At 49.5% G+C, this 11,310-nt stretch overlaps 1 protein-coding gene across 2 annotated transcripts; it reads right to left on the bottom strand.

Moving 5' to 3' along the window:
• Positions 1 to 2,200: 2,200 nt before the first annotated feature.
• Positions 2,201 to 9,820, bottom strand: BLCAP (BLCAP apoptosis inducing factor). Of its 2 annotated transcripts, none has more exons than XM_083873417.1 (2): positions 9,690 to 9,820; positions 2,201 to 3,801 (listed from the first exon to the last, which is right to left on the bottom strand). In XM_083873417.1, exon 2 carries the CDS (start codon positions 3,724 to 3,726, stop codon positions 3,463 to 3,465), a length of 264 nt encoding a protein of 87 aa, XP_083729543.1. In that variant the 5' UTR covers positions 3,727 to 3,801; positions 9,690 to 9,820; the 3' UTR covers positions 2,201 to 3,462. The 2 variants fall into 2 exon arrangements, with proteins under 2 accessions (XP_083729543.1, XP_083729542.1); XM_083873416.1 differs by lacking the exon at positions 9,690 to 9,820 and adding an exon at positions 6,959 to 7,212.
• Positions 9,821 to 11,310: the final 1,490 nt, after the last annotated feature.

Below are 11,310 nucleotides of genomic sequence, written 5' to 3'. Positions count from 1 at the left end.
CTCAGGGTGAGCAGGAAGAATCCAGGCAAGAGACACTAATCACCCAGCAAGATCCCTGGATGAGAGGCAGATGCTGGGAGAGCAGGCTGATTTCTACCTGCACCCCGAGCAGTGCTGGGGAGCTCAACTGCCAACTATCAGATCCTAAGATGAGGCACTATCATGGGTATCAGCCAGATCTAAAGCTTCAAAAACAAGGCAAGCCTTGTGGTATTCCAGCTGCTCATCCTGGGGATGCTCCCTCTCCCTGAGAAGGGTTGAGGAGTATGAAAAGCCCCTGGACCCTAAGACTGTACTGAGGAGTCCAAGGACTGCCTGAGCCAAGCTGAATCTCTGTTTGTAAGGATTGGAACCTGGGCTGGCTTTTGTTTTGTTTTTTTCCTTTATTGACCCTGCTGTGTCACTGATCTGTTATGTGACCTAGAAAAGAAAATGATCTCTCCCTCATATGGAAAGACAAAGGAACAGCTTAAGGCTCCAGCTCCCTGTATCCAGGGAGCATCAGCCAGATGGACACTCTGTAATTCAGCAAGGTGATGAGACTCACTCAGTGCCAAAGTGTCAAGTGACACTTGTGGGCAGTGTCCAGGCTCAGTGGAGTGTGTTCTAAACCCCACTGGTGCAGCTGCCCATCTGTGCAGTCCCCACACAGAGACCCTGTGGTGGCCCCAGCATAGCCAGGGACAGAGCCACCCCACTGGTGTTCTGGCAGAGAAGGGCAAAACATCTCGTTTGAGCATTTTTCCATGCAGGTGTAAACACCTGTGTGAGCACTCCAGCTGTGTCTGTCCAGGCTCAGCCCCATCTGTGCTGCACAGGCAGGGAAGCTGTGATGGTGCTTTTCAGAAGTCATCGGGTTCGACCTGTTCTGCAGTCACAGGCTGGTTTTTCACAGTTTCCTTATGGAGAAGGATGAACCAGGCATTAGCATGGGATGTGAGACTTTGTTGGGTTCCTCCTTCTGCCCGAGGCTTTCTGTCTGACCATGACAAAGTTGCTTTACTACTCTATCTTTGCAATGAAGATGGTATCTCAGAGCCTTGAAGAGGATAATAGAGTGTGCTGGGGAAGGCTGTGTGCATATCAGAGTGCTCCTTCTCTGCAGCAGGAGTGGGAGGCTTCTTACTGAAGCTGTCCTGCAGCCTCCCTCTTTTGGAGTGCTTTTTTTGAGCTGGGTTTCATACAAGGCAAGAGCTCACAGCTGTACCTTGTCTTGAACCCCAGGTACAAAGCCAAGGCCTGCTCTCATCCAAATGGTTGCCTGGCTTCATGGCTAGCATTTACTTCAATTTCTGTAAAGTGCAACTTAGGTAGAGAGCAACAGAGGTGTTCTCTTGACAGAACAGAGTGCATTAGCTTAAATACATTGAAACTTAAAAGTTGCTCAGAGCACAGCTGTGCCATGGCTTGCAATGAGTGCCCTCCCCTCTCCTTTCCATTTGTTATTTATGCCTGAGCTGATGTGACAGCTACTGGGATTTCCCTCACCCTGACAGGTGACGGAGCTGTCACATCTATTTTTGATGTGGCACATGCTTTCCTTTAATCATGTAAACAATACTATGCCCTGAACTCTTTCCAACTTGGACCTGGTCTTCAGAGCAAGGGATAAAGCCAAGGCTGTTTCAGCTCCCCCTCCCTTTAACGCTCTCAGGTGCTTCTGGGTACTGTTGGGTCCCACAGTCTGTGTCTCCCCGTTCTACACAGGCATGGCCAAGGCTGGGGAAGGGCTCACACCACCACGTGTGTCCCCCTGGATGGCTGGTGGCAGAGGGCCAGGCTGGGGTGAGGTGGTGTCATGGGATGGGCTTACACCACGTGGGCACTCAGCAGACACTTTTACTGTCGGCACTGGGGATTAGCGGCCTCCAGGACACAGCTCGGGGGGTTAATTCCATAAGCAGCGAGGAAAAGGGGAATCTGTCACGTAAGAGCAGAGACACACACAACACAGGAGCTTCTGGTTGTGAGATGAGGGTGTTTAGGAACTGCCAGTCTGGCTCCCAGTCAGCCCACGGTCAGCTTAAACAGTCAAGAAGAGCCAGTACTGGGAGCTACAGGGCAAACAGGCTCTGCCTCTTGCTGGAGACTGTTTGGGGTTGCTGTGCTGGGAACAGAACAATGCAGACACACGTGACTGCTGGGCTAAGGCATCCACAATGAGCAGCCAATGCATCATGCTGGGCAGGAGGCCACAGACCAAAGTTTATAAAGCTTTATTAAACGTTTTGAACAGCTGTGCAATGAACAAACAATACTCTGGAAGTTTCACAACCTCATAGCTTGAACAGCCTCAGGACAGCAACAGCCACTTCTGCTGCTCTCCACCAGAAGACTGAAGGAAAGACAAACAGATGGCAAAGGGGAGGGAAACCTTCAAACTTTAGAGGTGTTTTGTGTCAACCTCTAAGGCTTCTCACAAACCAACCTCTGCCCCAGGCTGTAGGCCTGACCCACCACCACCCTGGATTCTTGACATCCTTCTGCCAGGGAAGCTGGAGACACCGGGCATTTTTCCAGCCTCTGCCCTTCTCTAGTCAGTAGCACCAGCACTTTCTGTCACCTCTGGCCCAAAACCATTACCTCTGAAAATGGCTGTAGTATTTACTGCTTCAAGCCATGCCTCCACCTCATGGACCCTCTCCTGCCCTGCCCACACCCAGCCTTTTGGGCTAGCATCAGTTCTGCAGGGTAAAGTTCACAGTGGCTTCCAAAACCCTGTGTCTTGCAGCATGCTGGTTCTTTCTCCCTACAGTGAATACCTTGGTAAACCCAGGACATGGAGGAGGAGGGGAAGAGACAGTCTCTACTGCTGGTCAGGCTTTATAAAAGCAGCAGCTTAACTGAGGCTTCCAGGCTGGGATCTTGGAGCATAGAGTTCAGAAAGCACTTCAGCAGTGCACACATCTCTTTGGCAGGCTGAGCAGGAGGAGATGACTCAACTGCCTCTGACTCCAGCAGCTTTTGGCCAAGTCCATTTGTGAGCTGTCGCACTCGCCCTTGATCAGCAAGGTGGGAAGGCTGGCTCCCCACAAAGAGAGACTGAGAGACTCTTGTAGCTATTCAAGCAGGATCAGTGGGCCAAGAGCCCTGAGTTAGACCACGGTGGCCTAATGCAGACAAGTGACACACAACTCCAGCACTCCCAGCTGGGCAGGGGCCAGCGGCTCAGGCTTCCAGCAGTTCTCAGTTGAGAGGGCTGGTGTCTGTTCCCGGTGATACGGGAAAGGAAAAAAGACTTCTGCTTCTAAAAAAGCAGGTGGTGCTGCCAGAGTTCACACAGTAAACGAGTCGAATTTCACAGGCAGAGTGGGAAGAATTTGCCACTCCAGTCCACGCACAGTTACAGGAAACAGGTTGTCCTTACTCCAGTCCCATACCCAACACCCCCCTCCTCCCCAGCCCCACCCCCTTTATAAAAGCAAAACAAGAGCCCTCAGCAGACTGGAAGATTCTGATTTTCTAGGTGCCCACTATGTTTGGATCATGAGCTGATTCCGGCAACTGGGATCCTGTGCAGTGATACAAGAAGCAGTTCCCCCAGCAGCTGTAGCAGATGAGGAACAGAGCTGCCAGGAAGACCAAGGCACAGATTGTGCAAGGTTTCCGTTCCAGGAGAAAACTGAGCAGGTAGAATCCCATGAACATTGAGTGACTGAACCACAACGCTGGGTTGAGGGGCTTGGGTATGAGCAGGACAGGTAGCAACCACTGAAGGCAGTACATCGTGGCTGGCTGGGGCAGTAGCAGTCAGATGTGCTCCAAAACAGGCCCAGCAACTCCTCTGGAAGGCAGGCTGCTCTGTAGGGAGGGGAAAATGTCACACTGTCAGAGAAATGCAGGGAAAAAAAAAATCAACTGACATTCTTCTAAAGCTTCATTTACTCCCAAGCATCATATGCTGATGGTTGAACTCTCAGTACTAAATTCTGGTGTGTCTTGGAGCTGGCAGAAAGTTTCCTGCACCACTCAGCTGGGGACAGGATCAGCTAATGCTGGTATAGAAATATGTCCTGTGTGCTCTGTTCCTCAGGCCTTTATCCAGACCAACAGGTGAGACCCTTTTAACATAGTGCAGGAAGAGAAAGGGAGAGGTGGAAATGGGAAACGAGCTGCCACAGCCTTCCCTACACACATTGATCCGAGACAGTCCAAAGACTTGAGTGATGATATAAAGAAATGCAGTTGAAGAGTAATCATTATTTGGTGCTACAGAGAAGTGTTAAGGAAGTGTTAGGGTAAGGAATTGTGCTGGAAACAAATAATAAAGTCTCCCAGCAGGACAGCACCAGACCAGCTGCACATCGAGCTACCCAGGAAAGCCCTGGCAGTGTCCAGGCTGTAAAACAAAGGGGAGGACAGTCCCTTGCTTAAGGATTTATAATCCTCGCCAAACAGCTAAAGTCAGATAAGACAAAGTATGTGAATAGATCAAATGCGGGGGACAGGCTCAAAACAGCAATTTCCATAAGTGCTGTAAACACAGGATTTCCTCACTTGGATTACTGTAAAACCCTCTGGAAACTGAGCTTTAAGGGCTTTCCTAGGCAGGGATGGCAGCATACTACAAGTCCAGAAAACCTGCTCCTACCTTTAGGACACTGTGTGCTTTTGTTTTTTCCTTTGAAACACTACAAACACCTTCAAGAATTTCAAATGGCTTTGAAAACAATAAATGCCTCACTCCCACTAAGAAGAGTCTGGTGGGGACAGCTCCTTGCAGCAAGCCTTGTATCTGCAATTACTCAATGGAGCAGTGCTCCCTCAGAAGGATGAAGGGCTCAGCCTGTTAGGATTACAGCTGGGGGGTGGGAAGGTTAGTAGGATGAAGGAGTGAGAATGTAAACAAACAGCACATTCCACTGGCTCCTGTTGGCAGCAGAAGGGATTTCCTGGCAAAGGGAGGGAGAATGAGGGATTGCAAAGAAAAGCCAAGAGAAAACCACACGTGGTTCTCTTCCAAAAGAGAACACTGAGGTCAGACTTGCCTCACAGGTACAATGGGCTCTGCTGTCAGCAGCAGGAATTGCTGCCATCATGCACATCACAATCTATTTTAATGTTAGTAGGAAAATGCAGGCCAACATCACCACCAGCACAAACATTACGTGGGGAAAGCATATTGTGCTGGTGCTCCTATAAGAAAGTGTTCTCCAGCAGAGAGGAGCTAGGGTTCAATTAATAAAACTAAGCTATATCTCAGTGGCCAAAGAGTGAGGAAAAAGTTATTTTATGCTGCAATACAGATAAAGCCAAGTCACAAGAATACAGCTCCCAATGTTAGTCCTGTTTTAGGCAGGTCACTCACTTTAAGGGCAAATCTAGTCCAAAGCCTTTTCCTCCATCTACAAACTGGAATTAGCTATTCCTCATTACATAACAAAACATGCTGTCTGCTTGCCTTTGTGAATTGATCAGACGTTTCTGGAGTAAACAATACCACAGAAGTACTATATTTCTTCCAAGGGGAAGAATGGAGAGAAAAAGATCTAACAACTAATATTTGAATGGGAAGATAATTAAACCCCATCACCCAACTTTTCAGTTCAGACTGCACTGAATGCAACAAAGTTGTATTAAATGAATGATCTGCAGCTGCCTTAATTGTCCTGAAATGTTCCCTTGAAGTTTCCTGCAATTGTTTTTCTCACAAGTGCTCCAAACAGTGAGCATTAAAAATCACTGCCTAAACACCATGTCATGTTTTTGCTAGATCCAGCCCTAAATTCTATCAGCTGGACTTCTGTGGCAATTTGTGTCACCTGTTCTTGAAACTTCAGTTTAAAATGCCTACTTTGCTTTGGGTTTTCTGTCTCTAGAGTAAAGAAATGGGTAAAGCATTTGTCTTGTTAAGTAGCACAAGCCTGAAACAAAGAACTGGAATTTTTCAGAACTAATGTCACAAATCTCTCAGCTTTAATAGGATCATGTATCACTATCAGGCCTTTAGCCCCAAACTTTACAACTGACTACAGTTAGAAAATAATTATAATTTGTGTTGTAGCTACACTTTGTACTTCATGGTCTGGCCTCTTCGCTCCTACAATGCTCTGAATAATAACACTCTAAACACTGAGTTGATTCTAAGCATCTAAGCTTTGCTTGAGCACTTCCTACAAACACAAAGCCACCTCAGAACAAGTTACTCATTTTTAAATATTAGTATTTCCTGCAAGAACCAGTTGCTTGTAACAGTCGATGCAACCACTGCAGAATAAAGAATCATTTAATAGTAATTATTTTTACTATGAAGTTTCACTGGCAGTGCCCTCCAACCTGCAAACCTCTTGGATTTCTGCCAAATGCAGCCATTCTAACAGTTGCTCTTTGTATCTGTAGTCAATTTGCCTGTATTCTCACCTGCCCCTTCACTACCAACCAGCCAAAGGCTGAGGACTCTGCTGTATCCCACAGCTGATCCTGGACAAAGTATTTACTACTGGAGGCTGCTACAGCCCTATCTCCTCAAGGGACTTTCCACTAGTAAGATAAGTGCACTTTACACTAGAGATTCTTTGTACAGCTGGCATTGAGACTGAGTTTTCTTTACACTCTATTGATCAAAGAGAAACAGCACCTCCTGCTTATCAGCTCTTTACTGAGCAGGGAACATTTTCCTTTCATGCCCAGGACAGGCAGATCCTTCTGGAAACCATAACAATATTTGGTTTTGCCTGGTTTCTCAAGCAAGGTGAAATTTGCAAATTAAAGCTTCCTACCTTGTCTTTGTCCCTTCCTCACAACCCAAGCCAAACATTACCACGTTCCAGAGCAAATAATAACCTGTCACCCAACAGGACTGGTTTCACAACTGCATCCTGCTTTTCCTCAACCAGTTGCTCTTGTTCTCCCCCGCCTGACTCACCTCCTGCCCCAGCCAGCCCAGTGTCCTGCTATCCTCAGACCTGCTCCTGGGCTGCTCCTCGTGTTACCCCATTTGGTGGCCACTGGTGTTTACCTGACAGCTCCTCTCCACTTCCTCTTTTTGCCCTTCCACAGCTCTTGGAGCCACTTGAACTCACTTCAGACCCCTGAGAGCAGAGCTGGTGATGCTCCCACTGTGGCCCAGTCTGATCTCCACGTGCTGCCAGAGCCTCCTCCTGCCAGTTCCTGCAGGCAGAGGAGCAGCCAGGGGAGGTTCCCTGCACACCTTAGTAAACAAGCACCAATATTTTTCCACATGCTTATTAGCTGCCTTCCATTGCATTCCAAGCCCTCCCTGCTGTCATCTTCCCTCCCAAAAACATTCAGGCCCTACTGGTGTGTGTTTGTGCGGAGGATTTTGGAATTCCAGTGCAAAGGCAGCAGACCTTTCCCAAGCAGAAACAAAATTTCAATTATGACAGGTCTAGAGTGAGTAACACAGTGCACTGCTCTGCAATGGATCCGTCACGTTTTGGAATAAATCCACCTGAGGAGCTAGCAAGCTGTTCCTTCACAGTCTACAAACTAACTGAGCAATTAACACACTGAGAATTGTTCCTGCACCATAGGTTTGACACATCAGTGTGTCAATACCAATTCTGTACCTTTCTCAAGAACGTCTGAATTTTTTAACAGTCCATTAACCCTGGAAGGGGAGAATAATCAGCCAGCTTTCCCTAAGCACTTCAAGGGTAAGCTGATTCAGACCTCACTAAGGCAGCCTTTAAGCCAGTGCTGTGCACACAGAGCTCCCCCAGCAGATGCTACAGAAAGAGCCTCCCAGAGCTGAAAGGCCTGAATAAAACACTGAGTAACCTTTTTATTGGGGCATGCTGGTGTCATCCTCTCCCTTTCCCAAAAGCTGAGATCTCTGCTTGTGATGAAAAGCCACACTGGTTAGATAAAAGTCTCTCAAGTTATCCAGTGCACAAACTGAAGAGTAAGTCTCAGGGATGTTTCTTACCTACAATGCTCACCTGTGCTTAAAACTGTTTTAACCAAAAACCCTGTCACAAGTACTAACTGATGTGTGTGGGCAGTGCCTCACACTGCCAGTGTGTGTCCAAAACCAACTCAAATATCACACAGCACCCAAAACAGCTGCTGAAAAATACACAACATCTAAAGCACTGGGACAAAAAGAGAGATGAAGAACTATCAAGTGACAAGTTTGAAGAGTTCAGCTAAGAAAAGCAACAGCAGACCAGTTTCCAGATGCCAACCCTGTGTCGTAAACTAAAGAACCACAACTGCTCAAACTTTAAGACCTATTTGCAGCAGGGATTAACTTCTCTAGGGTTTTTTTTTAGCCTTGCCTCTATTATTTCAATTTTTTAAAAAACTTTATCTGCTGGTATGACTCAGCTGGAAAGAGAGTCTATAATTTTTGGCAAAGGCCTTACCCTTGCCTTGAATCATGCCTTGGACACTTGATGTAGATTCAGAAATGGTGCAATGTAATCACAACAGTTTCCAAAAGGAGCAACAAATCCTTTATTAACCAAGCCTTGGGGTGAGTGTTCTGATTCTAGAATACAAGCTAGACACAAGCCAAAACAACTCACTTGGTGAGAAGTGGAGGCTCTCTGTTGAGCCACCACTTTCCAAGCTGCCCTCAGAGGTTCATTCTTGATGGGGGATGGATTAGCTTTTGTCCCGAGGCAGCACCCGCCCCATCTGGACTGCAATCCCCTCACTGCACCACGGTGAATCCTCCTCCACTCATGAGCAGGAAGGCAGAGGAGAGACCCAAACTAAACTGTGTTTTTCAGAGAGCTTGGAATGGGCCTGGAAATCATCACGAATCAGAGGAGCAGATACTTAAGTCAGGCAACTCTGTGGTGGGAAAAGACGTCAGCAGTCACAGCTGTCATCTGAAATATTACTACTTTCATCTGTACTAATTCATTAATTTTCAGAGGTCTTCATTCCCACATTCTGCCTTTGTTTAACTGCCAAAGATCACAACTTCCAGGCCCGTTCCAAGTTCCCTGAGAAAAGTAGTTTTAATTTGGAGCTCTTCTCTACCGTTTGTGCCTTCAGCAGACTTCAGAGGTCCAAATACAGCCTGATAAGGGTGAGTTTTCTGCATCTCAGATTAGGAAAGGCAAAAAAGCTGTTTGGGCAGGTATGAGGAGTTATGACCTATAGTTTGGAAAGACAAAGGTTACTGCACGATGACAGTACCCGCAAGGTCCAGTGAAATGTTTCAGTACCAGGGAAGAATAGAAGAGTTCAGAATGTTGTGAACTGCATTTAAGAGCTCGTTTTTCCTCTTCTCCTGCACTTCCATGTTTGGGATACCATGAGAAACGTTCCCATGACAGAACAGCTGTAAACTCACTTTGTAGCCGGCTCAAAGCACGTTTGGGGGCTCAGGGAGGGAGCCTGGCCGGGCACAACAGCGCTGCAGAGCGCTGTATTCATAGATTATTACAGAATATCCCAGCTTGGAAGGGACCCACAGGGCCCAGCCCTGCCCAGCTGCCTGGACAAAAGCTACGCAGAGCATTGTGCTGCCCTGGGGAGAAACTACTCTTGGTTTCCTTTCAGAAGGCGCTAACGAGAGCCCCGAGAGCAGGAGGAAGGGAGGGGAGGGCACACACAGCGCTGTTATTTCCATGCTGGCACCGAGCTCGGCGTCGGTTGAAGCCTTTTCCATCCCGGCGCAACGAGCGCCAAGGAAACCTTCCCCCTTCTCCCCCTGAAGCTCGGGGGCCTCCCCCGCCGCCCCAGCCCGCCCGCCGGGCCCGGCCCGTACTCACCGCGCGGCGCCGCCGCCTCACGCCGCCATCCCGGGGCCGCCCTGAGGGAGGAGGGAGAGGCCGCCCGGGGGAGCGCTCCGCAGGCCCCACGCGGGCGGGCGGGCGGCTGTGGCCGGGTGCGCTGGCGGCCCCGGTGCGCGGAGCCCCGGCGGCGGGAGCGGAGCGGGGAACGGGGAGCGGAGCGGCCGCTCCTCAGGCGGGTCCGGCAGCCCCGCGCGGCGGGAGCGGAGCGCGGCCCCTGCTGCGCCTGCGCCAACCCCGCTGCGCATGCGCACGGCGCGGGCGGCGATGGGAGCCGGCCCTGGCTGAGGGCGGGTTTGTCACGGCGATTTTTGTGTTTGTGGGTTCGCCTGATGAGCCACGCTTGGTGTGTCCAGCCTGGAGGAGAGGGGGCTAAGGAGGAGACCTCAGCGCTGCTTACGGCTTCCGCACGAGGGGCAGCTCCGATCTCATCTCTCATGAGCAGTGACAGGACCCGAGGGATGGCCTGAGGTTGTGTCAGGGAGGATTAGGCTGATTATTAGAAAAAGGATTTTCATCCAGAGGGTGGTCGGGCGCTGAAACAGGCTGCCCAGGGCAGTGGTCACAGCACCAAGCCTGTCGGAGTTCTGGAAGCGTTTGGACACGGCTCTCAGGCACAGGGGAGGATTTCTGGGCTGTCCTGCAGGGCCAGGAGCTGGACTGGAGGATCCTGATGGGGTCCCTTCCAACTCAGAGTATTCAGCGGAGCTGGGCAGGGAGCACTGCAGGCCATCCAGCCGTCCCCTGCTCCACTGCATCCCCTCGAGCACAGTGCTCTGGATCGCGTTCAGGGGCCATGGGAATATCTCCAGGGAATGACCTCAGTGGCAGCCTGTTGTAGTCACGCATGTAGTAAAACTCTTCATGGTCAGATGGGACTTCCAGTGTTCTTGTTAGCTCATCCCACTGTTCAGCACCACCAGGGAGAGCCTGGCTCCATCCTCAGAACACCCGCCCTGCAGCTGCTCTCAGTCATTGATAAGGCCCCCTCTCAGTTGTCTCTCCTCCAGCCTAAACAGCCCCAGCTCCCTCAGCTTTTCCTCCTAAGAGAGATGCCACCTCCACAGCCCTCCCCTGGGCTCACCTCTGGAGCTCCATGTCTCTCCTGTACTGAATAACCCAAAGGAGCCCAAGGGAAAGAAGAAAAATAGTCCAGGAAAAACAAAACAAAACAAAACAAAACAAAAAAAAAAAAAAAAGCAAGATCCGGAATTTTCACAACCATTTTAAACCCACATTTCCCACAGAGTTTTCCACTTGGCTGGCCTGTGCATTTGATGGTTATGATAAGACCTGCTCTCCCAATGGCTGGCAAGCGTGTATCCAGCCTGGGATGGTTTCCCTCTGCTCTGCCATTATTCTGGGCTGACCTCTTTATGGGATGTTTAAAATTCCTGGTTTATGGCACTGCATAGGAATGGCCCTAAAACCTTTGGCTGATGCCAGTTCTCATGGTTCATAGCAAAAATAACTACTAGATGCCAGCTGCTGATTCCCATGGCACTCCATGACCACTCAGGGGACTTCAGGATCCCACCTAACACCAGCAGTTAGTGGGCTTCCTCTGGGGAACTGGGCTACTCTGAGCTGCTCCAGCCTG

This window comes from Zosterops lateralis, assembly GCF_965231275.1.
Source record: "Zosterops lateralis genome assembly, chromosome: 16".
Taxonomy (NCBI): Eukaryota; Metazoa; Chordata; class Aves; order Passeriformes; family Zosteropidae; genus Zosterops; species Zosterops lateralis.
The sequence above is the reverse complement of the archived record's forward strand: the minus strand, read 5'-3'. Positions and strand labels throughout refer to the sequence as shown.